We start from the raw sequence: 27,479 nt of genomic DNA, 5'->3' as shown, positions 1-27,479 counted from the left end.
ATATCCCTCAACATTACATTAACACATCACATCAATAACATATTAAGATACAGGCTGATTCTACTAGACAACTTTTATTTAATCTCCCAATACACAATATTTGGTTAAAGGTAAAAGAGAACTTTTAGGCAAAACTAGACACCTTTAATGATACAACAGCTCTAGATTATAAGAAGAGTGAAAACCTGGAATATTGTTTGTCCACTAGAGAACAGAAAAGATCAAACAGAAAGAAGACAGAACAAACAGATCACCCCTGTAAATAACATCAGGTGAACAGATTTATTAATCGGGTACATTTCCAGTTAATGTCTCACTATCACATTTTTCTGTTCATTTACGAAGGGGGCTGTGGTCCCCTGTGCAGTTTGCTTCATGGCATCAAAATTATTCCTCTTTGTTTTAAGAGTTATTTCTCATTACTTCTGGACTGTATTTCTTTTAAACAAAGTGTGGTACTTGTCATTTCTGTACAAGCACTCACAGAGAACACTTTGCTCAATTAAGGTTTGTCACATGAATGTAAATGTTGTGTAAATAAGTAAACTCTGGTTGGATGTTTACATGTCTTGAATGGGCGGTTCTTGGATGAAGCTGTAATGTGGACCAAACTTTATAATCAAAGTCTGTTTGTGTGATACCAAACTGTACTTATGAACAAATGAACACAGAATCTCAGAGTCACTTCAACTTCACATCACATTCAGGGTTTCAGATTCACATTCAGTAAAAAATGTTCCTCATTTTCCACAACATGAAAAGGTAACAAAGGATGTGATTCAGTCTGTTTGTGTGCCGCCTCTGAATCATTCCCTTTGTTTTCTTTAGAAAGCACTAGAAACAGATAAAAAACGGCATTAAGAGAAAATGAAATTAGGAATAGTTCTCCAAAAAACTAAAATTCTGTGATAATATTATCCCCCTATATGAATTTCTACTGATGTCTTACAAAACCTTCAAGTTTCCGTGTTTCGTATACACTGTATATTGAAAATTCACAACAAGTGCAAGGCATTTGTGTTGTATATCAAGCATCGCGTTAGTTCAGGCAGGTCACGTGAGTTTAGATTGCTCCAGCTGACAGTCAGCCGTTCTGACATGCTCCAATCCTAATTCGACACACACCACAGCGCAGCATTTAAATTCCCATTCATTTCAGCATCACAGTCTCTGCAGTAAATCGCCGGATCCCCCCCTCCATCCCCAACTTCACTTCATTTACTAAATAAAATCGGCGGATCAGTTATCATGCGTTCGTGTATCACATGCATGTATATCATGGTTCTGTTCCATATCCAGGGGGGTTTCGACTCTCTGATCTCCCCGCCCCATCCAGGAAATCGTGCCGGACGAGCGTGTGGAGTCGGCCCAGAACAGAACCATAACCCCAATACCAAAGAGATGCATTACTATTCAATAAAATCTGTTCTCAAACGTAAGTGGTCCTGACTGAACTGTACATTATATTTCAAGTCTTCTGAAGGCCTTTGCTACAAAATTTCTCTTTGTCTTGTTAAATAAAAAAGATCTTAACATCCTTAAAACAGGATGAACCTGAGAAGCATAGTTGTAAAACAGTTTTTAGGGGTACGAGAAATAAACAGCCGTCCAGTAAACTGTTATTATGTTCATATAGTATAATAATGCAGGTAAAAATGCATCAGTTGCTTTTATCAAGTAACTGTTAAAGTTGAAATTATTGTGAAAAGGTGTTTTTAACCAATAAAGAGAGTTTTCTTCCTTTGGAATTGAGATACTCACCTCTGACATTGACAATATATTTCCTTTCTGAATCACCTGTTCTCATCCTCAGTGTGTAGCGTCCAGAGTCTGTGGAACTGGTGTTTGTGATTTTGAGAGTATAATGGTCGAGCTTCAGTCTGCCTCTGAATCTTTCATCTTTATCAACATCAACATGAGCAGCAGCAGGTGTATTTCCAGTGAGTTCTGCAATACAAATGTCTCCAAACAACCATTTGATCATATCCGGACTCTGTGTGAGAACATCCCCAGTCCTAATCGATAACAATCCTCCCTCCATCAGAAACACCGTCTTAATGTTCTCTGTCAGAAACAGAAACGCTGGCATTAAAACAAGCGAGTGATATAACAAGATAAATTAACATGAGAAGCATACAGTTTTGTTCAAAATTATTCAACCCCCACTGAAATTGATTGTTTTGGTCGGTTTGACATTGATTATGATCATTCAGTCATCCTGCTTACAATTAAATCAAAGAGGCACGTGAAGGTCAGACAAATATAACATAACATTTATAATGAAATAACCACAAATGTCTTTTCTGAGCTCACATCATTATCAGTATTTATTTTATCAGCACTCCTTAACATCCGCTCACTTAAAAATAAATCACTTCTAGTCAACGACTTAATAACCACAAACAATCTGGATTTTATGCTTCTGAATGAAACCTGGCTAGAAGACAGCTGCAGTGCAACAATCCTAAATGAAGCAGCCCCCCCTAACTTTACTTTTATGAGTGTTTGCAGAGCTGCTAAGAGAGGTGGGGGTCTAGCTGCTCTTTTTAAAGATATCTATCAATGTAAGCAAAAATCATCTGGGAATTATTTGTCTTTCGAATATCTGTGTATTGTGTTAAAAGGTGCTCCACGCATTTTACTTATCATTATTTACAGGCCTCCAAAATACTCTCCAGCCTTTGCTGAGGACTTTACAGAACTGTTATCGACAATTACCTCAGAGTTTAACTGTTTTGCCATTGCTGGAGATTTTAACATCCACTTAGATAATGCAGAAACCAATATGGCAAAAGAAATCAATACTGTTTTAAAAACTTTTGATCTTACTCAGCATGTACATGCACCCACACACAATCGTGGGCACACTCTAGATTTACTTATCAGTAAGGGTCTAAATATTTCATCGATTGTTATCAAGGATTTAGCACTGTCTGATCATTTCTGTATTTTCTTTGATATATTGATCTCTCCTGCCACTGAAGCTAGGTCTGTGTCTGTCAAGAAGAGATGCTTAAATGAGAACACTAGTGTACTATTTATGAAGGCTATATCCTTAACACCAAGCATATCTGCAGACTCTGTTGATTTTCTCCTTGATTCCTTTAACTCAAAAGTTAAAACTGTAATTGATGATATTGCTCCTGTGAAAGTCAGGAAGAAGAGTGGCAGACAAAAAGCACCTTGGAGAAACTCAACAGCAGTGCAAAATATGAAAAGACAATGCAGAAAAGCAGAACGCATATGGCGGAAGACAAAACTTGTAGTCCATTATAACATCTACAAAGACAGCCTACATGCTTTTAATATGGAACTAGGCAAAGCTAGACAGACTTTCTTCTCAAATATTATAAACAGTAATTTAAACAACACACGCACTCTTTTTGCTACTGTAGAGAGACTGACAAACCCGCCAAACCAGATTCCCAGTGAAATGCTCTCAGACAACAAGTGCAGTGAGTTTGCTTCTTTCTTCTGTGAGAAAATCAATAATATCAGAAAGGTGATCAGCACATCCTTGAGTTGCCCTGGGGTTAGACAGATAATCAAACCACCTGAGAAAGTTGTTACTATGTCTGACTTCAAAGAAATTGATGGCACAATTTTGGAAGAAACCGTACAACACCTTAAAACATCAACCTGTTCTCTTGACACCCTTCCCACATCATTTTTCAAAAGTGTGTTAAACAGCTTAGAAGCAGATCTTCTAGAAGTGGTAAATGCCTCACTTCTCTCTGGGAGTTTTCCAAACTCCCTGAAAACTGCAGTTGTAAAGCCCCTCCTGAAAAAGAACAATCTGGATAAGACCATATTAAGCAGCTATATACCGATCTCAAATCTTCCTTTCATAGGCAAGATCATTGAAAAAGTTGTCTTCAATCAGCTGAATAAATTCTTATGCGCGAATGGATACTTTGACAATTTTCAATCTGGTTTCCGACCGCATCACAGCACAGAGACAGCGCTCATAAAGATAATAAACGATATTCGCTTAAATACTGATTCAGGCAAATTATCAGTGCTGATACTACTCGACCTCAGTGCTGCATTTGACACTGTCGATCATAACATACTTCTTGACAGGCTGGAAAACTGGGTGGGGCTTTCTGGGATAGTCCTAAAATGGTTCAGGTCATACTTAGATGGGAGAGGTTATTATGTGAGTATAGGAGATCATAAGTCTGAGTGGACATCCATGACATGCGGAGTCCCTCAAGGCTCAATTCTTGCGCCAATCCTGTTCAACCTGTATATGCTCCCAATGAGCCAAATAATGAGAAAGAACAAAATTGCTTACCACAGCTATGCAGACGACACACAGATCTACTTAGCTCTATCGCCTAACGATTACAGCCCCATTGACTCCCTGTGCCAATGCATCGATGAAGTCAACAATTGGATGTGTCAAAACTTTCTTCAATTAAACAAAGACAAAACTGAAGCAATTGCATTTGGAAACAAAGATGAAGTTCTCAAGGTGAACGCATACCTTCACTCTAGGGGTCAAACAATTAAAAATCAAGTCAGGAATCTTGGTGTGACACTAGAGTCAGACCTTAGTTTCAGTAGTCATGTCAAAGCAATAACCAAATCAGCATACTACCATCTGAAAAATATTGCAAGAATTAGATGCTTTGTTTCCAGACAAGACTTAGAGAAACTTGTTCATGCTTTCATCACCAGCAGGGTGGATTACTGTAACGGACTCCTCACTGGCCTTTCCAAAAAGACCATTAGACAGTTGCAGCTCATACAGAACGCTGCCGCCAGGATTCTGAGCAGAACTAGAAAATATGAACATATCACACCAGTCCTCAGGTCTTTACACTGGCTCCCAGTTAAATTTAGGATTGATTTTAAAGTATTATTACTGGTATATAAATCATTCAATGGCCTAGGACCTCAATACATTGCAGATATGCTCAATGAATATAAACCCAACAGATCACTCAGATCACTAGGATCATATCAGCTAGAAATACCAAGGGTTCACTCAAAGCATGGCGAATCTGCTTTTAGCTATTATGCCAGCCGCAGCTGGAACCAGCTTCCAGAGGAGATCAGATGTGCTCCTACAATAGTCACTTTCAAATCCAGACTCAAAACGCATCTGTTTAGCTATGCATTTAATGAATGAGCACTGTTGCCAATGTTCGTCCGACTGTCTGTACTGTACTGTATTTTACTTTTATAAACTGTTTTAATTACTCTTATTTCTTTTTATTATTTTAATTTCTTCTATGTAAAGCACTTTGAATTGCCACTGTGTATGAAATGTGCTATATAAATAAAATTGCCTTGCCTTGCCTTGCCTTATTCAACCCCCAAGTGACATTCAATCTTAGTACTAAGTACAACATCCTTTTACAGTTATAACAGCTTTTAATTGTGAAGCATAGCTTGACACAAGTATCTTGCAGCGACCTACGGGTATCTTCGCCCATGGGCAAAAGCCTCCAGTTCAGTCACATTCTTAGGCTTGCGCACTGCAACTGCTTTCTTTAAGCCCCACCAGAGGTTCTCAATCAGATTTAAGTCTGGTGACTGCGATGGCCACTTCAAAATGTTCCAGCCTTTAATCTGCAACCATGCTCTAGTGGACATGGAGGTATGCTTGGGATCATTGTCCTGTTGAAAGGTCCAACGTCTTCCAAGCCTCAGGTTTGTGACGGACTGCATCACATTGTCATCCAATATCTCCTGGTACTGAAGATAATTCATGGTACCTTGCACACGCTGAAGCTTCCCAGTACCTGCAGAAGCAAAACAGCCCCAAAGCATGGTTGACCCCCCGCCATGCTTCACAGTAGGCAAGGTGTTCTTTTCTTCATAGGCCTTGTTCTTCCTCCTCCAAACACAGCGTTGATCCATGGGCCCAAACAGTTCTAATTTTGTTTCATCAGTCCACAGAACACTATCCCAAAACTTCTGTGGTTTGTCCACATGACTTTTGGCTTAATGCAGTCGACTCTTCTTATTCTTTGGGGACAGCAAGGGGGTGCGCCTGGGAGTTCTGGCATGGAGGCCTTCATTACGCAGGGTGCGCCGTATTGTCGGAGCAGAAACTTCAGTACCCACATCTGACAAATCTTTTCTCAGTTCCTCAGCAGTCACACTGGGACTTTTCTCCACTCAACGCTTCGGGTAGTGCACAGCAGTTGAAGTCAGCATCTTCTTTCTGCCACGACCAGGTAGCGTTTCAACAGTGCCCTTTGCCTTGAATTTGCGAATGATGCTTCCTATGGTGTCTCTTGGTATGTTTAACATCTTTGCAATCTTCTTATAGCCATTGCCCTTCCTGTGAAGAGTAATCACCTGTTCTCTTGTCTTCCTGGACCATTCTCTTGACCTCACCATGTTTGTAACCACACCATTAAATGTCTAGAAGGAGCTGAGTATCACAGTCATTTTAAAGCTGCCTAATTGGTGCTTATTAGGCTTTATTGCTGCTCCCTGATATCTACAGGTGTTTTCAATACCTGATTGAAAACACTTCTTTGAACCTCTGTTCTTCAGAGTGGTAGTCTTTAAGGGGTTGAATAATTATGTCAATGAAGAATTCACAAAAGAAACATTTACTACTGTATTACAAAACTAATTGATGTCATTTTAGTTGCATATGGTTCTTTAAGAAGTCCTTGTAGGATTTCATTCTGAATACAATCACAAATGTACACTAAATTCCCTAAAACCATTTACAGCATTGGGGGTTGAATAATTTTGAACACAACTGTAATTGTGAAAGATAAGAATATAGTTGTAGTTTGTTTCATGGTCATAAAAGGGTAAAGTAAACACTGTCAATAAATTGCTTTAGAGCACAGAGCAGAGGGCTTTTGACACGTCTAGAGCGGGCAAATATCCGAATATTCACAATCTTGTATGAGATTTGAGTTTGAATGAGTTTTTCAAAAATAATGTTTTTTATTGTACTATCCAACTAATATCAATCAAACTGCAGTTGATTGGTGAACTGCAGTTTATGGCGAACTTATCAAGTTTCGGTACATTGCTTCACGAAGCCTCGGTGTCAAACGTCACATCAAAAAGTGTGTGTGAGTGCTTTGTAATTGTACAGAGTATTAAAGATATAAGCAACTTTTCCAAGCAAGTATGTAGGTTACTCTTTACTCCACTACATTTGACACCTAACTTTATCAGCAGTTTATTTCTGCTACAGAAGAAGTAATATTGCCATTTACAGAGCATTGAACACAATATCTTGTGCATTTTTGTCCTTTCTTACTGAAACTTGTCAACATGGCTTCTTTATGTGAATGCGGGTGCAATATCAGGTAGTTGACATCACAGGTGTTTTATGTGGGAAGAGGACATTTGAAATAGACGATGGCTGTGGTGTCGACCTTGATCTGTTGCAATGTTGAGGTTCAGTTGTTATGACATGTCTCAAGTGTTGAGGACTAGTGCTGCTTTGAGCCTACATTCAGTATGAGTAAAATACTCAAGTACTGTTGAAATCAGATATATTGAGACTTTTACTCAAGTCGTTTGGGAATTCATGACTTTTAACTTGTAATGGAGTATTTTTTTGCTTCAAGGTACAGTATCTGTACTTTAACTCAAGTACGGTTTCCAGGTACTCATTACACCTCTTGTGTTACTTAGATAGAAGAGGTTATTGCATATTAATCTGTTGAGGAAACACTGAAAGTCAAGGGTTGAATTAGTTTCAATCTCACTTTCTGGACGTTTGTTCCATGGAAGCCGGCCTGTTTAAACAATATAAACATATATTTGTCTTCCTGTCTAGTAAAAATATTTAAACACCCTTAAAACAAGATAAATTAACTTCACAAGTATAATTGTGAAAAATATGAGGACTTTAAAGTTGTGTTAAGGGAAATTACCGTCCAGTAGCCACTGTTGCAGTTATTGTTAAATGATGTTTTTAACCAATAAAGAGAGTTTTCTTTCTTCTGAATTGAGTTACTCACCTCTGACAGTGACACTGAATTTCAATTCTGAATCCTCAGAGTCGACCTTAAGTGTGTAAAGTCCAGAGTCTGTGGTTCTGGTGTTTGTGATGGTGAGAGATCCAGTCCGATGGTCCAGGTCCAGTCTGTCTGTGAATCTTTCATCTTTATAAACATCAACATGAGCAGCAGCAGCAGCAGCAGAAGGTCTTTTTCCAGTGAGTTCATCAATAGACTTGTGTTTAAACATCCACTTGATCATATCAGGCCCCTGTATGAAAGCAACTCCAGTGTTGAGAGTTAAAGACTCTCCCTCATTTACTGACACCTTCCTAATCTTCTCTGTCAGAATCAGAAATGCCGACATTAAAATAAGTGAGTGACATAAGAAGATAAATTAACTTGAGAAGCATAATTGTGAAAGATAATACTTTAGTTTTTAGTTTGATTTATGGGATATAAAAGGCAAAAGTAAACACTGTTAATAAATTGCTTTAGAGCACAGAGCAGAGGACTTTCAACATGTCTAGAGCGGGCAAAATAACTGAATATTCACAATCGTGAATAAGATTTGAGTTTATATGAGTTTTTAAAAAACACAGTTTTTATCGTGCATTCTAACTAATATCAATCAAACTGCAGTTGGTTGCTTTTGATTTAAGCCATAATAATAATAAAAAATACAGCTAACACAGCTTTTGATTTAAGCTTTTGATTTAAGCCATAATAATAATAAAAAAAAACATCTAACACAATAAAACACAACAAAAACATGAAAAAAGTTTTTTTTAATTCATAAGAATTGAGTTTTGGAACCAAACTTTTCATATGTGGCTGCAGATTCACTTTCACTTTATGGCAAAAAGACGCTTTTGTAAGACGTTTCATTTTGTGCTGAACAGAAGACATCATATGCAGTTTGAAAGACATGACCGAATTTTGTTTTTCAGTTGAAGACTTTTTTAAGACTACAGATAATCTATCAGGGCAAAATGCAACAGAACTGTCGTCTAACCTGTCTGCTCAACCGCTCCGCGAAGCTTTCTGAGGCTTTTCCATCAAGTGTGTCGTTACATGGTTCATTACTCGAAGCTTTTTAAAACTGTGCACACTATCACCATCTTGTGGTCAAAGGGTGGAAAGGCTGCCTCTGTGTCCATTTATTTTTTGCTTTATGTAAATTCGTCGCTTCACATCAATAAAAATAGCCTGTTTTTCATGTGTTAGTGTTGATGTAGCACTTAGGCCTGAAATATTATATGAATATCAAAGTCTATGAATGTATTTAAGAAAGATTCACTTAATGGAAGAGGATAACATTTTTATATGTATTTGCATTGATAAACATTAGCAGCCTAATTCACAGTTTAGTCCTAAACCTATAAGTTCATAGGCGAGGTTTCTTGTAGATGTATACATGACAAAATAAAATAAAACTGTTGTATAACTGTGAAATGCTGGTGAACTGGGGACTTGACATTTTATTTTATGGGTAGGCCCAATATAAAAAATTCATGAAAAAGGAGGGTTCGTGAAATGTTTTTATCGGATGAAGAAGCAGTCACGTAATCGTGTCTAAAAACTAAGATTTGGACGTGATAGATCACATAGTAATGGCAAACCATATCAAGCTCCGGTATATTTTTCTTCACTGTGAGATGTTTCGTTTTTTAATACAAGTTCCGAAACGTGAAACACGAAACGTCCGTTGTCAAACGTAACATCACCAGTGAATACTGTGTGTGTGTTACTCAGTGGTGTAAAGTATTGGAGTAAATATGATTAGTTAATATGCTTAAGTATCTTTTTGGCTACTTTGTAGTTGTATTGAGTATTAAATTATAAACTTTCACTCACTACTTGACTACATTGTATAATAAGTATATGTACTCTTTACACATTACAATTTACATAACATCTAACATTAACAGCAGTTTATTTCTGCTTCAATAGAAGCAATATTGCCATTTACAGGGGATTTAAGGTTTTATATCTTGTGCATTTTGCCCATTACTTACTGAAACTTGTCAACATGGCTTCTTCAGTGAATGCGGGTGCAATATCAGGTAGTTGAGATCACTGGTGTTTTATGTGAGAAGTGAACTTGACTGCAGACGACGATAAAGCCCAAACCAGCATGTCCAGTGCAAAATGCTTTGACTTTCGTAAATTTACTTTACATTATTTTATTTATCCATTTTACTGAAGAGAGCTTTTGAAGGATATTGGTGCTTATGAGCACTTGCGCTTAAATGAGACTTGAGTGTTTGTAATAGACGATTGTGATTGCTCTCCTCACCAATCAACTGTTTCTTGGTTTTCACTCTAAAGTGAAGTGTTGAGGACTAGTGCTGTTTTGAGCCTTTTCAATACGTGTCACATACTCAAGTACTGTTGAAAGACTTTTACTCAAGTAGTTTTGGAATTTGTGACTTGTAACTTGTAATGGAGAAGTTTTCGCTGCAAAGTATCTGTACTTTTACTCAAGTATGGTTTCAGGTACTCCTTACACCTCTCTTACTGTTACTGAAGTAGAACAGATTATTGCATAATCATCTGTTAAGGAAACACTGAAAGTCACGAGTTGAGTCAAGTTCCGTCAACAGCAGGAATAAATCTCCCTTTCTTTCAGCTCTGAACTTTTTTTCCCAAGGAGCCCATAGGGTTTAAACAAAATAAACATATATTTGTCTTCTTGTCAAAAAATATTTTTTAAACAACCTTAAAAAAGAAAAATTAACTTCAGAAGTATAATTGTGAAAAATATGAGGACTTTTAGTTAGGAAAAGGAAAATGACTGTCCAGCAGCCACTGTTGCAGTTATTGTTAAAGTGTGTTTTTAACCAATTAAGAAAGTTTTCTTCCTTTAGAATTGAGTTACTCACCTCTGACAGTGACACTGAATTTCCATTCTGAATCCTCAGAGTTGATCTTCAGTGTGTAAAGTCCAGAGTCTGTGGTTCTGGTGTTTTTGACGGTGAGAGATCCAGTCTGATGGTCCATCTTCAGTCTGTCTGTGAATCTGTCATCAACAACAGCACTAACAGCAGGTTGTATACCAATGACTTCAGCAATACACCTGTGTCCTAACTCCCACTTGATCATTTCAGGCCTCTGTGTGAGGGTGTTGAGAGTAAAAGATTCTCCCTCCATCACTGACACCTTCTTAATTTTCTCTGTCAGAAACAGAAATGCAGACATTAAAATAAGCGAAACGACAGATAAACTACAGAAGTGCAGTATCATATCATACAACAATATTTCAGTCTCATTTACATACAAGTTCATAGAACATAACAGACATTCTGCCCATATACTTCTTGCTACATATTTAATTCATTGTCAGTAAAAATATTGCTCAAAAATATTTTAAATATTTTAAATATTAGATTTCACTGTTACACTGTTAATACTCAACTCGGTGTCACGCTTGACAGAAAATATATTTACATTGTAGTTCAATGTAAACTTTTGAAACAATAAATAAAATATATATTTGTATGTGGAGATAAGTGAATAAAATAAAACATTTTTATTGAATCCTGAATAAATTGTTTTAACAATTTAACTTGAATGTATTGTACACTGATCTCAAAGACCTCGTCTTACTCACCACGGACTCTAACAGCGAATTTTCTTTTTGATTTCTTTTTGCCACTGATCTCTAGTTGATAAAGTCCAGAGTCTTCAGTTCTGCTGTTTGTGACGGTCAGAGATCCAGTTTGAGGATCCACATGAACTCTGTCTTTGAATCTCTCTTCATCACAAACAGATGTCTGATGTTCACTGACTGTAGCTATATGTTTGTCTTTAAACCTCCATGTCATGTCATTGTCTCCTAGTTCAGTCTGACCAGAATTTAAAGTGAAAGGATCTCCTTCATTCACTGACAATCAAACACACAAAACAATACAGACACACAAAAACAATCAAGTGAGTATGAATATTAAATGACTACATGATGTATAATGATCAGTGAACTCATCTCGTCATACTGTAGATTAGTTTATTAGGTGTTTCAGTTTTTGTCATTACCCCATTTGTACATGATCCTGTGTTTCCTCACTTTATGTCATTGACCAATCAGAATCAATAACTGGTGTGTGTGTGTGCGTGTGTGTGTGTGTGTGTGTGTGTGTGTGTGTGTGTGTGTAAGTGTATGTGTGTTAGATAGAAGTATGTAGTAGAGTAGGCGGGGCGAGACCGGGGTTCGAGTCCAGTGAGTAATTGTGAATTAGCGCCAGCTGTGCGCACACCGGCCTCGAATCACGTAGGAGATGGGAGCATATAAAAGGAACGAGCGACCGGACCGTCGAAGAGAGAGGACCGGGCCCGAACTTGTGTTATGGTTGTATTTGTTTTGTATTTATGTTTTGTTCGCCGGCGGTCGTCCGTGAGGGGCCGCCGGCTGTAATATTCCTGTATTAAATGTTTAAAATGTCTTCCGGTTCCCGCCTCCTTCCTTCCCTTTTAATGAATATTATTACAAAGTTCTACAGGTTATTGCATAATCATCTGTTGAGGAAACTCTGAAAGTCAAGAGTTGAATTAGTTTCAGTCAAACAGCAGGAATAAATCTCACCTTCTTTCTGCTCTGGACGTTTTTCCCAAGGAGGCCGGCCTGTTTAAACAATATAAACATATTTTTCTCTTCTTGTCAAATAAAAACATTTAAACAACCTTAAAACAAGATAGATTAACCTCAAAAGCATAATTGTGAAAAATACGAGGTCTTTTTAGTTGGATTAAGGAAAATTACTGTCCAGCAGGCACTGTTGCAGTTACTGTTAAAGTGTGTTTATAACCAATTAAGAGAGTTTTCTTCCTTTACAATTGAGTAACTCACCTCTGACAGTGACACTGAATTTCCATTCTGAATCCTCAGAGTCGATCTTCAGTGTGTAAAGTCCAGAGTCTGTGGTTCTGGTGTTTGTGACGGTGAGAGATCCAGTCTGATGGTCTAGCTCCAATCTGTCTGTGAATCTTTCATCTTTATCAACAACAACAGCAGCAGCAGCAGGTTTTATTCCAATGAGTTCAGCTATACACTTGTGTTTAAACATCCACTTGATCATATCAGGCCTCTGTATGAAAGCAACTCCAGTGTTGAGAGTGAATGATTCTCCCTCCATCACTGACACCTTCCTAATTTTCTCTTTCAGAAACAGAAATGCCGACATTAAAATCATTTTTCATTTACAGACAGTTAATGGGACATAACAGACTTTCTGCCAATGTAGTGCTCAATATTTAATTCATGTTAAAAAAAAAACATTGTCAGAAAAAGAAAAAAAATGTTGAGGAAAATCAATTTGAACTATTTGAAAGATTTCACTGTTACGCTTGATGATACTCCGCTGGGGTCACACTTGACAGAAAATACATTTAAATTTTATGTCAATGTTAACTTTTGATAAAATAAATAAATTAACACATTTTTTTAATGATTCTGTACCATCAGACCTGAAAACATGACAAGGAGAGGCAGTATCATGACAGAACCTCATGTTTCATGTGGAGAGAGGCTTTCGACACGCTCCCTCTAGGTCTCGTCTCTGTACCCGCCCTTTCGTCTCGTCATTGCTTGTTAATTTGTTCATGCCCCGCACCTGTCCCTTCTTGTTTTCATCCCCTTTAAATAGTCCTCATGTTTCATTTTCCTGTGCTGGTTGTTTGTGTCATGTGGTTGAGTTCTTGTTCCCTGGTGTTGTACTGTTAGTTCAGTTTATTGTAGTTTAATGTCAAGTTGTAGTTATAGTCCTAGTCTATTAGTCCTTGTTCCTGTTTCCATGTTTTGTTATGTTACCCCCTCGTGGATCTTTGTTTTGTATTTATTAAAGTCTTGTTAAATACCCCCTACCTCCCTGTCTGCACTCGGGTCCTCTGTTCTTACCTCACCCGAGATTCATGACACCGTATAACTGTATATATATATATATAGTATAACTGATCTCAAAGACCTCAGCTCACTCACCACGGACAGTAACAGTGAATTTTCTTTCTGATTTCTCTGTGCTGATCTGTAGTTGATAAAGTCCAGAGTGTTTAGTTTTGCTGTTTGTGACGGTCAGAGATCCAGTTTGAGGATCCACATGAACTCTGTCTTTGAATCTCTCTTCATAACAAACAGGTGTCTGATGTTCACTGACTGTAGCTATATGTTTGTCTTTAAAGCTCCATATCATGACATTGTCTCCCAGTTCAGTCTGACCAGAGCTTAAAGTGAAAGGATCTCCTTCATTCACAGACAGTTTATCTGTCAAACAGACACACAAAATTTATCATATTATTACATGAGGCTCATGTGCAGTGATTATTTACATCAGTCTGAGATGCGTACAGATATCAAGGTTAACCGTCCGTGAATTATTATTAAGAATGATCAGTTAGCTGATTCTGATATCATCATATCTCATACAGTTAGTTTGTCACTTATGTTTCTTCATTTTAGGGACTTTTGTGGGGAGTTTGTGAGCTTTACTTTGTATTTAGTTTGTTTCCTTTGTAGTTCTGTTGATTAGTAAATAAGGTGTTTAAATTTTTGTTATAACCCTGTTTTTATATAAACCCCTTTATTTTCCCCTGTTACTGTAGGCTCACCTGTTGGTTTATCGTGAATGAAGCACAGCTATTGACCAATCGGAATCAAGAACTGAACTAACTATTGTATAAAGCTTTATAAATTTGATTTGAGTAAACTAATGTTTGAGTTTCTCTATCTTCACAGTGTTGTTCTAAATACTATATTGAAAGCGTTCTTACCACTGGCAGAAACACTGAATATCTGGGCTGATGTCACATCTTGAAGTTTCATCTTTACTTTATAAAGTCCAGTGTGTTCAGTTTTGGTGTCTTTGATGATGATAGATCCAGTCTGAGGGTTCAGCTCCAGTTTGTCTTTGAATCGCTCATCGATATTTTCAATAGTTTGATTTGCTATTATTTTAGCTATAGATGTGTCTTTAAACATCCACGTTATCTCATCATCTTTCTGTATTTCTTTAACACCAGTGTCTAGAATGACAGAATCTCCCGTCTGCATTGACACTGACTTTTCAACAAAAACATCTGAAGAACCAAACAGGAGCAAACACACGTTCAGTGCACCAATACAGGTTTGAGTCGGGTGTAATAAACGTTTATTTGTGCAATCAATGTTATTGTAAATATCCATAAATTGTTGTGGTGTAAAGCTGCATTCAAGTCTCAGAACAAAACTCTCTTTATCAAGATTATCTTCATGTTTTCTAATTCTTCATTCTAAAGTAAAGCAGCACAAGATCAGAAACATTACTTTAATTGTTTTACTAATGGGTTTCGATGTCATACAAACATGAAGACACTCATACACAAAAGCACAGACACACAAACATGTGTTATGAATTTTAACACAGACATTCATGCTTTTTAAGATAAAATGATTTTTACCACCCTTACCATTTTGTTTTTTTATTTCAGAGGTTCTGCGGTGAATGAAAAACACAAATACACCGACAGCTCCAGACACGACCAGCAGAACAACAATAACTATACCTGCTACACCACCTGAAGATATACCTGATGCTGGAGTGAGAAACACACACGGTCACTGATCTTAAACACTATAAAGCCGGGGTTTTCAACCGGTGGTCCGCGGCGGCATTGCAGCCTACCTAATTTCACTATTAAAATCATTTTTTTTCCATAAGTTATTTTTCCAAACATTTCCAGAATATTTGCGCATTGGTGTGAATACTAAATTTAATGAAAATATTTAAAATAATTTGAGGTCGAGTTGAGATTCAAACTGACACAGGATAGGTTTGCTTTGCACCTATCAGGTCTATCTTATGCTTTTCTTAACGTTGTGTTTTGCTTCCCCAACGTCATATACGTACATATACGTACATACCAGTGTTGCCAGGGTCGCGATTTTCCCGCACAGTTGGGCTATTTTGAGAATGCAGTTGCGGAAAAAATGATTGAGCCGCGGGTTGCGAGTTTTTGGGCTACTTTCATAATGTACTGCGGCCGCCAAAATGTTTATTAATATTCTAAGGATAAATGATAATTGACGCGTTTCTTATTGTGTTTTCAAACTCCGAATGAATACCTGGCAACTCCAGGACCGGCCCGATCACAAAAGTGTGGAGAACGAGTCTGACAGACAGGCTACAGTACAGGGAGGAACGCGGGAGCTCATCTCAACCAAAGAGGAGAAATTAGCGGTGGTATTAGACACAGTACATCCGAATTATGTTTTTACCAATGTTTTGTCAGGTCAATGTCACGTTGCACAATGAAAGAAATCACTCATGAGTGTACAACACTTCATTCTCCCGGCTGCCAAATATCACGTTTGAGCAGCGCTATACGCAGTCTACAACAACTAAAACATTGACGTGCTTGTACACATTATATATTATGCAGTAAATGTAACCATCCTTAATTCTTAAGCAAGTTTCTGAATGTCTTACGAAGAGAAAACATGTTTCTCGTCCATTTGCGTGCTTGGCAGATGTGGGATATTTTAAAGGGACACTCCACCCAAAAAATGAAATTCTGTTATGAATTTCTCTAGATGTTCCAAATCTGTATACAATTATTTGTCCAGTTGAACACAAAGATATTTGATAGAATGTTCTGAAAATTCTTTGGCATAATTGACTACCATAGAAGGAAAAAAAATAATTGTAGTCAAACATGACCCAGAATTATTTGCTTTCCTAAATATACCAAAACGTATTTTGTGTTCAACAGAACAAAACGATATATACAATACCCAGGAAACCATTCAGATAAAAAAAATATGGCGATAGAAACGTCTTTTTTTTGAGGGGTTATGGGCATAGAACCAGTTGAAAACCCCTGTATAAAGTATGAAAACACTATATGATGCTGAAGTGATGTACTCACCACTGACAGTCAGAATGAATCTCAAGTATTCGGCTCTTCTGTCACCGCTGATCTTTACTTTATAAAGTCCAGTGTCTGTGATTCTGGCGTCTGTGATGGTGAGAGATCCGGTCTGATAGTTCAGCTCCAGTCTGTCTTCATATATCTCATTACTAAATGTGGTCTTATTGTCTTCTCTGTCACCCTTCAGTATAAGAATGCCGTCATCTCCAAACCTCCACACTATCAGATCATATCTCTGTGTGTCAACATCTTCCATCATCAGATAGGCAGGATCTCCCTCTGTTACCGACACCGTCTTTAATTCACCTTTTTCAGCTTCGATCAAAAGCGGAGAATCTACAAGAAACAGCTCCACATTGAAAAATTATAACTACACAACTTTACAGTCAGTTTTATAGTTTAAGTCTCACCATAGACTCTAAGACGGAATTTCTTCACTGAAGTGCCTGTGCTGTTGCTGATCTCCATCTTATAAAGTCCAGAGTGTTTGATTCTGCTGTTTGTGATGGTGAGAGATCCAGTCTGATCATCCAACACCATTCTGTCTCTGAATGCTGGAATATCACTGTATATGATCTTATCTTTGTTGATTCGAGCTATGGTAAAGCCATCGTCTCCAAACCTCCACAATGTCAGATAATAGCTCTGTATGTCAGTAACATCACTGTGTAAAGTGACAGAATCTCCCTCCATCACTGACACTGACTTCACTCCATCTGGATTAACACCAAACAACCCGGAGAACAAACAGGGACGATTCATAACAAGGAAAATAAATCAGACCATTTTTTAGAGGGTATGAATGTGAAAAACCAAGAAACATTTGAACACACTTAAGTAAGATTTCATGATATGATTTGCAAAATGATGACTGACTTCAATACGCAATCGCGGATCTCTAATGCCGACAGGTACGGTCTTATATCATTATACATCAAACAACTATATACAAACTATATGCAAAGCTATCATATCTGGGAAATAATTACGCATGGCAGTGTTGGCTTGCTCACCAGGAATTTGCATTTATTTATTTATTAGCTATATAAAATACAAATCCCGTGAAAATAGGGCTATAATGCGAATGCAATGTTGTTAAATCCGAATGAGCTGTCAATGACAAAAACCGAATCCAAATGTGTTTAATACGAACAGAAATAAAGCACTTACCGCACAAATGAAATAGATGATGAAATACTACAAACAACACATTTATTGTAAATCTGTTCTTCATATTGATGTAAAGTATCCTTGCGTTTAATGATGATGAGAAGATTTTATTAAACTGCTCATTGCATCTCTAGAGCTCCTGAACTGCACCGATCAGATTAAGCAAGTGTGTGCTATTTAAGTTTCTGTAGGGATATATTATTTTCTTTCACTGGGCGGAACATATTATATAAATATTCATGAGTTCCTTGCAACCTTCACTTTGTCGTGTCTTTTCAGAGCCGTTCAAGCGATCATTTCAGTTCGTTATCTCTTATCACAATTCCTGTCGTGACTCAATTTGGCCCCTGCTGTTAGATGCCGGCATTACACCCTCTGATGCTATTGGCCTTGATTGATGTGATATCTGTAGGAATTTACACACCTGTATGTATCAGGCATAAATAAATAATCTTTAGAGCGATGTCACACTCTATCATCATAGGTTTAGTCAAATATAAACACATACATTCTCTGAGACGTTATATTTCCTGTGTTCATTATGAATGATTTATTTGTGTGGGCAGTTGATTTTTTTACATTTATGTGCCCTTATAAGCTTTAATCAAAATGATAAAATACCCCTCTACCTCCCAAACTTTTCCTGACTGTCAAATGCCAGACCTCTAAATTCCAACAACCAAATATAATTTCCATTTTTATGAATGTTTACTATTATTCTTTAATTTTAATAGATTATTTAATGAGAAACTCTGGACAGTGATGGTGAAGAAAAGAAATTCATAAACAATAATACAAACAATCATACACGCTATCTTGACTTCATCATTTCATCAACACAATCACAAACATATAGATACAGACACCCTATAAAAACATAATTTACCAGATTTTTACTCTATTTATTCTTTTTACAAATGTGTATGTTAATGTCCATAAAACTGTAACTGTACACAGTTTAATGTTATATTTACAGATTTTTCATGTCTGTAGAAAAACATGTCATTTTACAGGATTTTTTTTCAGTATATTCCTGGCGCCGGAAACTTATTTTACAGTTAATCTTTGAAATACAGTCAAAACTGTAAAATTACAGAAAAAAAATCATATTTACAAGAAAATCAGAGAAACTTTAATTTATACAGGAAAAAAATATTTCAAGGAACAATTTTGTCGCCCCTGCTGCCAGAAAATGTCCGGGTTATTTTGACAGGATTTGTTTACACTGAAGGCTAATTTCACAATATTTACATCAGTTAACGACACACATTTATGCCCAGTGTCACAGAAAAGACTCGAGTCTAATAACAGAAGCATGCTTGAGCTGTCTTAACCAAAAGAAACATTCAGTAACATTATAAAATGTGTCAAAGGCAAGGCATTTGTATTGTACTTGTACATTCCATTTGTGAAGCTATTTGCTAAACATCTTTCCTATGTAAAGATAGTTAAAGTTGATGTGTTGAAAGCACTGAAACAATATTACACAACTAGACATATATCACATAGATGTATACATTTTTTAGGGCCTGCTTCTTCATTCATACAAATGTTAAAGTTTCTTTATAATTTTTGACAGACAGGCTGTCACTTACAGTAGTAATGAAATTAAACTTTTAAAAGGACTTTGTTCCCTTGGAATTTCAGATTGATGCATTTTCAAACATATTTGTTCAATGTGTGTTTGTTCTTAGACTCATTTGCTTATTTCCTTCTGATCATCCACAACATTAACAGCTTCTTTTCTGATTCAATAGTTCCTTCTGCCTGAAGCATTTTCACTCATCAGAGGTGTTTGTATTGCCATTTCGTTTTCTGTAGAAGTTGTTGAGAAACAGGAAAAACCGCATGTGTTAAAAGAGAAAATGAAACCGTGTTAAAAGGAAAAGTTCACACCCAAATGAAAATCGATATGAATTTATTTTCTGCAACGAAGTAGATGTCTTACAAAACCTTCATATTTTTCCATCATAATTTCTCTCTTCTCGATTCTGATCTTCGGATTAACCAGTCAATAAGGCCAAAATGCAACATGTTCACAAATAAACTATTTCCTAGGTTTAATATTAAACACAAAACTCCTTTTAGTTGTATTAATTGCTCACATTTATTTGTCTTGTAAAGTTGTCAATTTTTCTACAGAATTGGAACTGTGCAACTTGAACCAATTATGTAGTTTAACAATGAAATCATGTCAACAAGGCTTGACACAGAAATGTGGTGAAGCCTGTGTGCTCAACCAGTCTGAGTTTAAAATAATATTCTGCTCTGACTTGTTATGTGTATTTTCTGTTGAAGTTAAAAGGGTGTGTTTGTGTGTTAACAAAAGTTCAGAACAAGACATAACAAGATATGACTCAATCGAACTGAAAAGCCTTAATGTAAACAACTTAATCGACCCGAATAAAATTTTGATTAGTGCAGACGTACTATTTTTACATTTCTATTTGTTTTTCAGTAAAATTCAAATTCTTTATTTTTTTATTATTCCAAAATTCAGGGACTAATCTTGTTCTTTATAATCAAGCAGCCCCTCCATGCAGAGATGTGTGATGTTAAACCAGTGGTTCTCAAAATATTTTGTTGAAAGGCCCCCTTTGTGCAGAGTGCATTGCTTTGCGGCCTCCCAAATGAAAAATCTAAATCTTAAACTTTTAATTAAATTTTTTTAATATTTAATTAATATTTTTCTGATCTTAGATTGCATACAATTTATGAGAAATCAAAAATTCCTAAAAAAATCTGTTGCCCCCACTGGATCCCCCCAACCTCTGTGAACCACTGTGTTAGATGTTGTGCACAGGGTTGCCAAGTCCGGCTTCTTTTAAAAGACTTGGTCAGTCAGGATGTTTTTAAATGGTGGTCATGGGCTGTTTTTTAATAATGGGATAAAGGCTGATGAATGTTGATTATTAGACGCTGTTTGGCTATGGAAGGTTTTTTGGACTAGTTTTTGGATCTTTTTGAATGGCCACCGCACTGGTTTTGTTTAACAAATTTGGCAACCCTAGCTGAGAGCTTGCAAGTTCTGCTCTGAATATATACGCATTTAATTTACATGATTAAGTTTTGAATCAGATTGTAACATTTACGACACATATAAACAGCACATTCTTGATCATTTCAGTACAAGTTATTGAGTGATTCTCTGTTAAGGAAACACTGAAAGTCACAGGTTGAATTAGTTTCAGTCAAACAGCAGGAATAAATCTCACCTTCTTTCCACTCTGGACGTTTTTTCCAAGAAGCCCGGCCTGTTTAAATAATATAATCATATATTTTATATATTTCCTTACCTTTTAGGTTTTAGGATGTAAGAAAAAATGAGTCGGAATTGAGATACTTACTCTTGACAGTGACACTGAATTTCCATTCTGAATCCTCGGAGCCGATCTTCATTGTGTAGAGTCCAGAGTCTGTGGTTCTGGTGTTTGTGATGGTGAGAGATCCAGTCTGATGGTCCAGCTCCAGTCTGTCTGTGAATCTGTCATCAACAACAGCACTAACAGCAGGTTGTATACCAATGACTTCAGCTATACACCTGTGTCCTATCTCCCACTTGATCATATCAGGCCTCTGCATGTAAGTGTTGAGAGTGAAAGATTCTCCCTCCATCACTGACACATTCTGAATTTTCTCTGTCAGAAACAGAAATGGCGAAATTAAAAGGTGCAGCAACAACAGGGAAATAAGTTCAAATCACTTTCTCATTACAGGTTCACGGGGCATAAGAGACTTTCTGCTGGTGTACTTCTTGCTACATTGTTAATACATGTCTTAATACAATATATACTTTTTTCATTAATCCTTGATAATGTTTAGCAAATTAACTTTACTGTACAGTGATCTCAAAGACCTCGGCTTACTCACCCTGGACAACAACAATGAATCTCTCTTCTGATTTCTGTGTAATGTCGTTTCGGAAGATCGGTAGTTGATAATCTCCAGATTCTTCAGTTATGCTGTTTGTAACGCTCAGAGATTCAGTTTGAGGATCCACATGAAATCTGTATCCGAGACTGTCTTCATCAAAATCAGATGACGGATTTCCACTGAATGTAGCCACGGGTTTGTTTCCAAACGTCCATGTCATGGCATTTTCTTCTAGTTCAGTGTGACCTTTCAGTGAGCTTAAAGTGAAAGAATCTCCTTCATTCACAGGTAGTTTATCTGTCAAACACACAAAGTTTGCAGGTATACATCCAGGATTATAATTACTACACAACTTTGCTGTAGTTTTGCAGCAGGTTTTCCAGTAACTTGCTGTAGATTTAATGGGCCAGTTGCACATGATGGTGCCGGTGAGCTTTTGCTTTTGACTTATTTCCGGTTGTATAACACTATTGAGTTAAAGTAGTGCTCAGCAATGTAAAGAGGATCTGTCATATCACTTAGGCGTATATATTACTTTATCCAAATTTGCCGGCCAAAAATCCTCCTTTTCCCACACTGTATTATACAACTGGAAATTACTCAAAAAAAGCTCACCGGCGCCATCTTGTGCACCTATAGCGATTATACTTTCCTGTTAGTACTGCTTTAAATTTGAGTTCAACTTTACTTAAAAAAAAATTCATTACTGCCATTAGCACAGCAAAACTGCAAAAATGACATTCTTCCTAATCATTTTTGTTTTGTTTTCTAGTAAAAATATTAGAAAACCTCTCACATTTCACTATACGTAACAAGAAAAGTGATGGAAGATATTTAGTCTTATTCTATGTAAGAAAATATAAGAACTAGGTAAGTTTATGTTTAAAACAAAATAAAAATCTAAATTAAATCCACAGTAAGTTACTGGCAAACCAGCTGCAAAACAACAGCAAAGTTTTACAGTGCAGGGTTGGTATACATTATTTAAAGCATCATATTGTCACATCGTTGGTTTATCTCTTGTTTTGTGAATTTATGGGGGAACTTTTAGTTTGTGCTTTACTTTGTATTTAGTTTGTTTCCTGTTTTCCCTGGCATGTTTGTAGTCATTTGTAGTTCTTTTGTCGATTAGTTATTTACTGATGTGTTGTAGCCTAAATTTTAACACAGACATTCGCCTTTTAAGAGAATATAATTTTTACAAATACTTACTATTTTCTTTTTGTCTTTTAGAGGTTCTGCAGCAACAGAAAAACACAAATAGGCAGAGAGCTCCAGACACGACCACCAGAACAGCAGCGACAGCACCTGCTACAATAACTAAAGATACCCCTGGTGGTGGAAGGATAAAGACACACACAGTCAATGATCTTAAACACTATAAAACATCATCTATCACTAGATCACCTGCTAAAGTTGATTGTTAGTGTTACGCCTGCTAAGTAAACTGAATAAATGGTCTGTGGTTCTGCTGTCTGTGATGGCGAGTGATGCAATCTGTGTAAAGGCTCATTGTGGCTATCTATGTTTTCTTATTATCTTATTATTATCTATTGCAGTGCAATCTCTCAAACTCTTTCATCGTATACCTCCTTTGTGTAGGGTGCATGGCTTTGGGCCCCCCAAATGAAGATTTGTTTAATTTAACATATTCTGTTACACGATGCTGGAATATCAATTATTTTTGTTGGTTGTCGTATTTTTTATGTTTGATTGCATACAATTAATGATACATTTCTATATTCCATAAAATGCCACGTAATCTGTGCCCCCCCTGGATCCATCCTGGGGCCCCCAGTTTGAGAACCACTAGTCTATAGTATTTGTTTTGTTATTTTAAGTACACATTTTAAACTTCTATTCAAATCAAATGCTGTACATATATTGCATGATTCATCTATCATGGTGGCAATTCGAACTTCTTAATACTACGTTAAACTTCTAATACTAAAGCAAACTTCAATCAGTTCCGAATGTACTTTCAGAAACTGTCTGTTTTAAAGACGTTGTGAAAGACGTTTTAAAGACACTGTTGCAGTGTATACTCACTATACACTGCAACATTAAATCTCTTTATTGATTTCTTGGTGCTGCTTCTGATCTGTAGTTTATAAAGTCCAGAGTGTTCGGTTGTGATGTTTGTGATGGTGAGAGATCCAGTTTGATTGTTCATCTGTACACGGCCTTTAAATATCCCATCATTAGGGACAGAGATAAAGTATGATTGGTTTCCCATAATGATCTCGGCTATTGGAGACTCTTGAAGTTCAAAAGTCCACAGTATCTGATCGTCTCTCTGTATGTCAGTAAGATCAGTGTGAAGAGAGACAGAATCTCCCTCCATCACTGACACTGACTTCACTTCATCTGGATCAACAATAAACACACCTGGGAAAGAAACAGGAACAGATAGTCTTGCGTAGCCAGACCACAAAGCATTGTACTACAGTTCAAAGCCTACGTTAAACAGAAAATAACTATGACAAATGAGATTAAATGTAAAAGGGTCGTGTTACAAGAAGTGACGCACGAAATACATGAATATCTCTACTCACCATTAACAGTAATGTTGAATATCTTAAGCGGGGTGTCTCTTTGAGTGGTGACCAGTTTATAAAGTCCAGTGTCTGTGATTCTGATGTTTGTGATGGTTAGAGATCCAGTCTGATAGTTCAGCTTCAGTCTGTCTCTGAATCTCCCATAGGCATCATTATATATCTCTTTTTCCTTTGTACTGATCTGAGCTATAAGAATGTCTTTTGGTCCAAACTTCCACAGCATCACATCATCTTTCTTTAGTTCAGTAACATTGGTGAGTAGAGTGACAGAATGTCCCTCCGTCACTGACATCACTTCATCAGCGCCGAACACACCTGGAGAACAAAAGTACTTTATCTTTAACTTTATAAAATGTGTCGCAAAACTAGCTTTGCATTTTAAATGACTTGCAATCAATCTATCATGTATCATTTCTTCCTCTCTATGTGTGAAGACTATAATAAGGCCCACAATACTTTAATAATGTATTACAATAAATGATTGCACAATATCTTACATGATTTCTATGTTTTCTCTCTATTTTCTTTTGAACTACCCTAGTTATGTAATACATTTGTGAATATTAATTAGGAAATATTAAGTGAAACTTTGAAAAAGAACCTACACGCGAAAAAAAATCTGTAAAAAATGAAAATTTTCTCCTAAATATACTCTTAAATAACGGGTTTTATCAAATAACATTTCCCCCCTTTTTGTCTTGTAAATTTGCGGTGTTTTAGTGTAATTTTGTGGTTTTCTTCGAATTTCAAAAAATACATTAAAATATGTTAAATATCTGTAAAATTCAATTTTATATAGATTTGGAATATCTATAGATCTACATTTTTTTACAGTGTAAGTAACAAAACATGTAGACTCGTCTGTCTTATTTAAAAAAGAAACTGTAAAAAAAGAAATCTTGTTAAAATTAAAATACATTTTCTGGCAGCTGGCCGCCGAGGGCGCCAGAAATAAACTTTATAATAACAGGTTTCCCTTGTAAAATTACATTTTCCCCCTGTTTTTCTTCTTAATTTGTGGTCTTTTTCTGTAATTTTGTTGTTTTCACCATATTTAAAATACTATGTGGAAAAACCTGTAAAAATACAGTTTTTTTCAGAGTAAAATACAAAACATGTGCACTCATCTGTCTGAGTAAACACACCATAAAACAATTTCAACTCACCAGCCATACACAAACAGGACAAAATCAAAACGTCAAGCATTTTCTGCAGCAGCTCCATTGTTCTGAAAAGACTTGGTCTGAAACTTTTGAAGAGCGTATCGTAAAACCATAGAAGGAAGTGCGATGGTCTGTGATAAAATGGGTTAGAGATGGCACTGAAGCTTCAGATTGGGCAGTGTTTTGTCAGAGTCAAAACAGAACGATAGCAATGTTGTAGTAAAGTAAGATATGTTGAGTGCTGTTTGTGTGTTGTTGGGACTATCCTCTATCCAGCAGAATAAAGGTGCTTCAAATAATGTGTTATCTCCTTTATAGTGTTTTATCATGTAGCGACCATTTTTTAGAGGGGCGTTGGTTCTTGTAAAATTTCCTCTAATAAATGTTCTCTTTAGCAGTACTGGTTAAAAATATTAATATCAAACCTTGGAATATCACCTTTGGCCAATCAGAATAAAGTGACCCAGAGCACCATGTAACAAATGACATTGATGTTCATTAACACATTGTTTAAAGCACCATCCTTCCGCTAGATAGAGGACTGTCCCAAGACCACACAAACAAATATAAAAATATAACATGGTTATTTTTGACCCTACCTGTAAAAGAACTGTATTTTTTTGTATTTGCTGTTTTCTACATAAAATCTTCTACATAGTGTAAAAAGCATTATTTTAAAGCATAACCTTGATATGTTTAATACCGACTGAGTTAGATCACGTCGACTATTTGAATCATGATGAATGGCTCACTCAAAAAATATGATTTTGAGACTTTAACCTGGATTTCAAATACAGGGTCACATTTGTTCGACTCTTTTGACGAAATGCTTCACAACCTCACTTGAGCTGAACACTGAAGCTTAAGAGTCGTCTCACTAACACATTTTATCACAGACCATCACACCTCCTTCTGGGGCATTACGAAACGCTTCAACGTTTCAGATTCGGGCGTTCGAAGCTGCTGAAGAAAATGTTTAATGTTTTGATTTTGTGCTGTTTGTGTCTGTCTGGTAAGTTGAACATTTTTATTGGTGTGTTTAATCAGACGAATGAGTTTACATGTTTTGTAACTTAGCTTCTTCTTCAATCTTTCACGTGATATTTCCGTATAAATATTAACAAATTTGTTACATGACTATATTCAAATTGTTATGTCATTGAACATCAAACATTTCATTTAAAACAGCATAAAAGTTGTCAAGAAATTAAACACATAAAGCATATAACGTAAACACATAACGGCATGTTCTCGTCCTCTCTCTCTCACGTCTCTATTCAACTTTGTTTTGGTTTTTTCATGAGAGATGTATTGATAAAACTGTTAGATTGGGCTTTATAGATTGTACACATAAAGAGGCAGGAATGATAAATAAATGATAGATTGATAGATTGCAAATCATTCCAAATGCAAAAACAGTTTTGCAACAAATTTTATAAAGTTAAAGTAATTTTTTCCAGGTGTGTTTGGTGTTGATGCAGTTGAAGTGAAGTCAGTGTCAGTGATGGAGGGAGATTCTGTCACTTTACACACTAATGTTACTGAACTACAGAAAGATGATGTGATACTATGGAAGTTTGGACCTAAAGACATTCTTATAGCTCAGATCAGTTCAAAGGAGAGTGAGATATATGATGATGCTTATGGGAGATTCAGAGACAGACTGAAGCTGAACACTCAGACTGGATCTCTCACCATTACAAGCATCAGAATCAGAGAATCTGGAATTTATAAACTGATCACCACTAGAACAGACACCCCACTTACGAACTTCAACATTACTGTGAATGGTGAGTAGAGAGTTCATGTCCTGTTTGAAACTGATAAGCTGAATGACATTACATTGTCTTTTAACACAACCCTTTTACTTTTAATCTGATTTA

At 36.5% G+C, this 27,479-nt stretch overlaps 2 protein-coding genes across 4 annotated transcripts; both read right to left on the bottom strand.

Moving 5' to 3' along the window:
• Positions 1-97: 97 nt before the first annotated feature.
• Positions 98-18,360, bottom strand: LOC130430377 (uncharacterized). Its single transcript, XM_056759465.1, has 13 exons — positions 18,003-18,360; positions 17,243-17,548; positions 16,830-17,168; positions 15,372-15,497; positions 14,697-15,002; positions 13,909-14,190; positions 12,781-13,089; positions 12,517-12,555; positions 11,548-11,820; positions 10,820-11,110; positions 7,956-8,276; positions 1,762-2,064; positions 98-834 (listed from the first exon to the last, which is right to left on the bottom strand). The coding sequence occupies exons 1-13, from the start codon at positions 18,064-18,066 to the stop codon at positions 704-706; spliced, it is 3,090 nt and encodes a 1,029-aa protein (XP_056615443.1). The 5' UTR covers positions 18,067-18,360; the 3' UTR covers positions 98-703.
• Positions 18,361-19,024: 664 nt separating this feature from the next.
• On the bottom strand, positions 19,025-25,656 carry LOC130430380 (uncharacterized). Of its 3 annotated transcripts, XM_056759470.1 has the most exons (8): positions 25,600-25,656; positions 24,431-24,748; positions 23,925-24,263; positions 23,088-23,207; positions 21,873-22,172; positions 21,350-21,640; positions 21,218-21,256; positions 19,025-19,817 (listed from the first exon to the last, which is right to left on the bottom strand). In XM_056759470.1, the coding sequence occupies exons 1-8, from the start codon at positions 25,637-25,639 to the stop codon at positions 19,753-19,755; spliced, it is 1,512 nt and encodes a 503-aa protein (XP_056615448.1). In that variant the 5' UTR covers positions 25,640-25,656; the 3' UTR covers positions 19,025-19,752. The 3 variants fall into 3 exon arrangements, with proteins under 3 accessions (XP_056615448.1, XP_056615447.1, XP_056615449.1); XM_056759469.1 differs by lacking the exon at positions 25,600-25,656 and having other exon boundaries at positions 24,431-24,866; XM_056759471.1 differs by lacking the exons at positions 19,025-19,817; positions 21,218-21,256; positions 25,600-25,656 and having other exon boundaries at positions 21,493-21,629; positions 24,431-24,866.
• Between the last annotated feature and the right edge of the window lie 1,823 nt (positions 25,657-27,479).

Source organism: Triplophysa dalaica, chromosome 10 (genome assembly GCF_015846415.1).
Source record: "Triplophysa dalaica isolate WHDGS20190420 chromosome 10, ASM1584641v1, whole genome shotgun sequence".
In the NCBI taxonomy this organism is placed as follows: Eukaryota; Metazoa; Chordata; class Actinopteri; order Cypriniformes; family Nemacheilidae; genus Triplophysa; species Triplophysa dalaica.
This window is presented reverse-complemented; position numbering and strand designations above follow the sequence as displayed.

Coding starts and splice junctions, on each gene's coding strand:
- LOC130430380 (XM_056759469.1), bottom strand. CDS start 24,845: ATGATACATGATAGATTGATTGCAAGTCATTTAAAATGCAAAGCTAGT. Junction 22,173..23,087: donor TAAAAGACAAAAAGAAAATA/GTAAGTATTTGT, acceptor TGTGTTTGACAG/ATAAACTACCTGTGAATGAA. Junction 21,641..21,872: donor ATTCATTGTTGTTGTCCAGG/GTGAGTAAGCCG, acceptor TGTTTCTGACAG/AGAAAATTCAGAATGTGTCA.
- LOC130430377 (XM_056759465.1), bottom strand. CDS start 18,066: ATGAAGAACAGATTTACAATAAATGTGTTGTTTGTAGTATTTCATCAT. Junction 11,821..12,516: donor ACGTCCAGAGCAGAAAGAAG/GTGAGATTTATT, acceptor TTTGATTGTCAG/TGAATGAAGGAGATCCTTTC. Junction 2,065..7,955: donor ATTCAGTGTCACTGTCAGAG/GTGAGTAACTCA, acceptor TGTTTCTGACAG/AGAACATTAAGACGGTGTTT.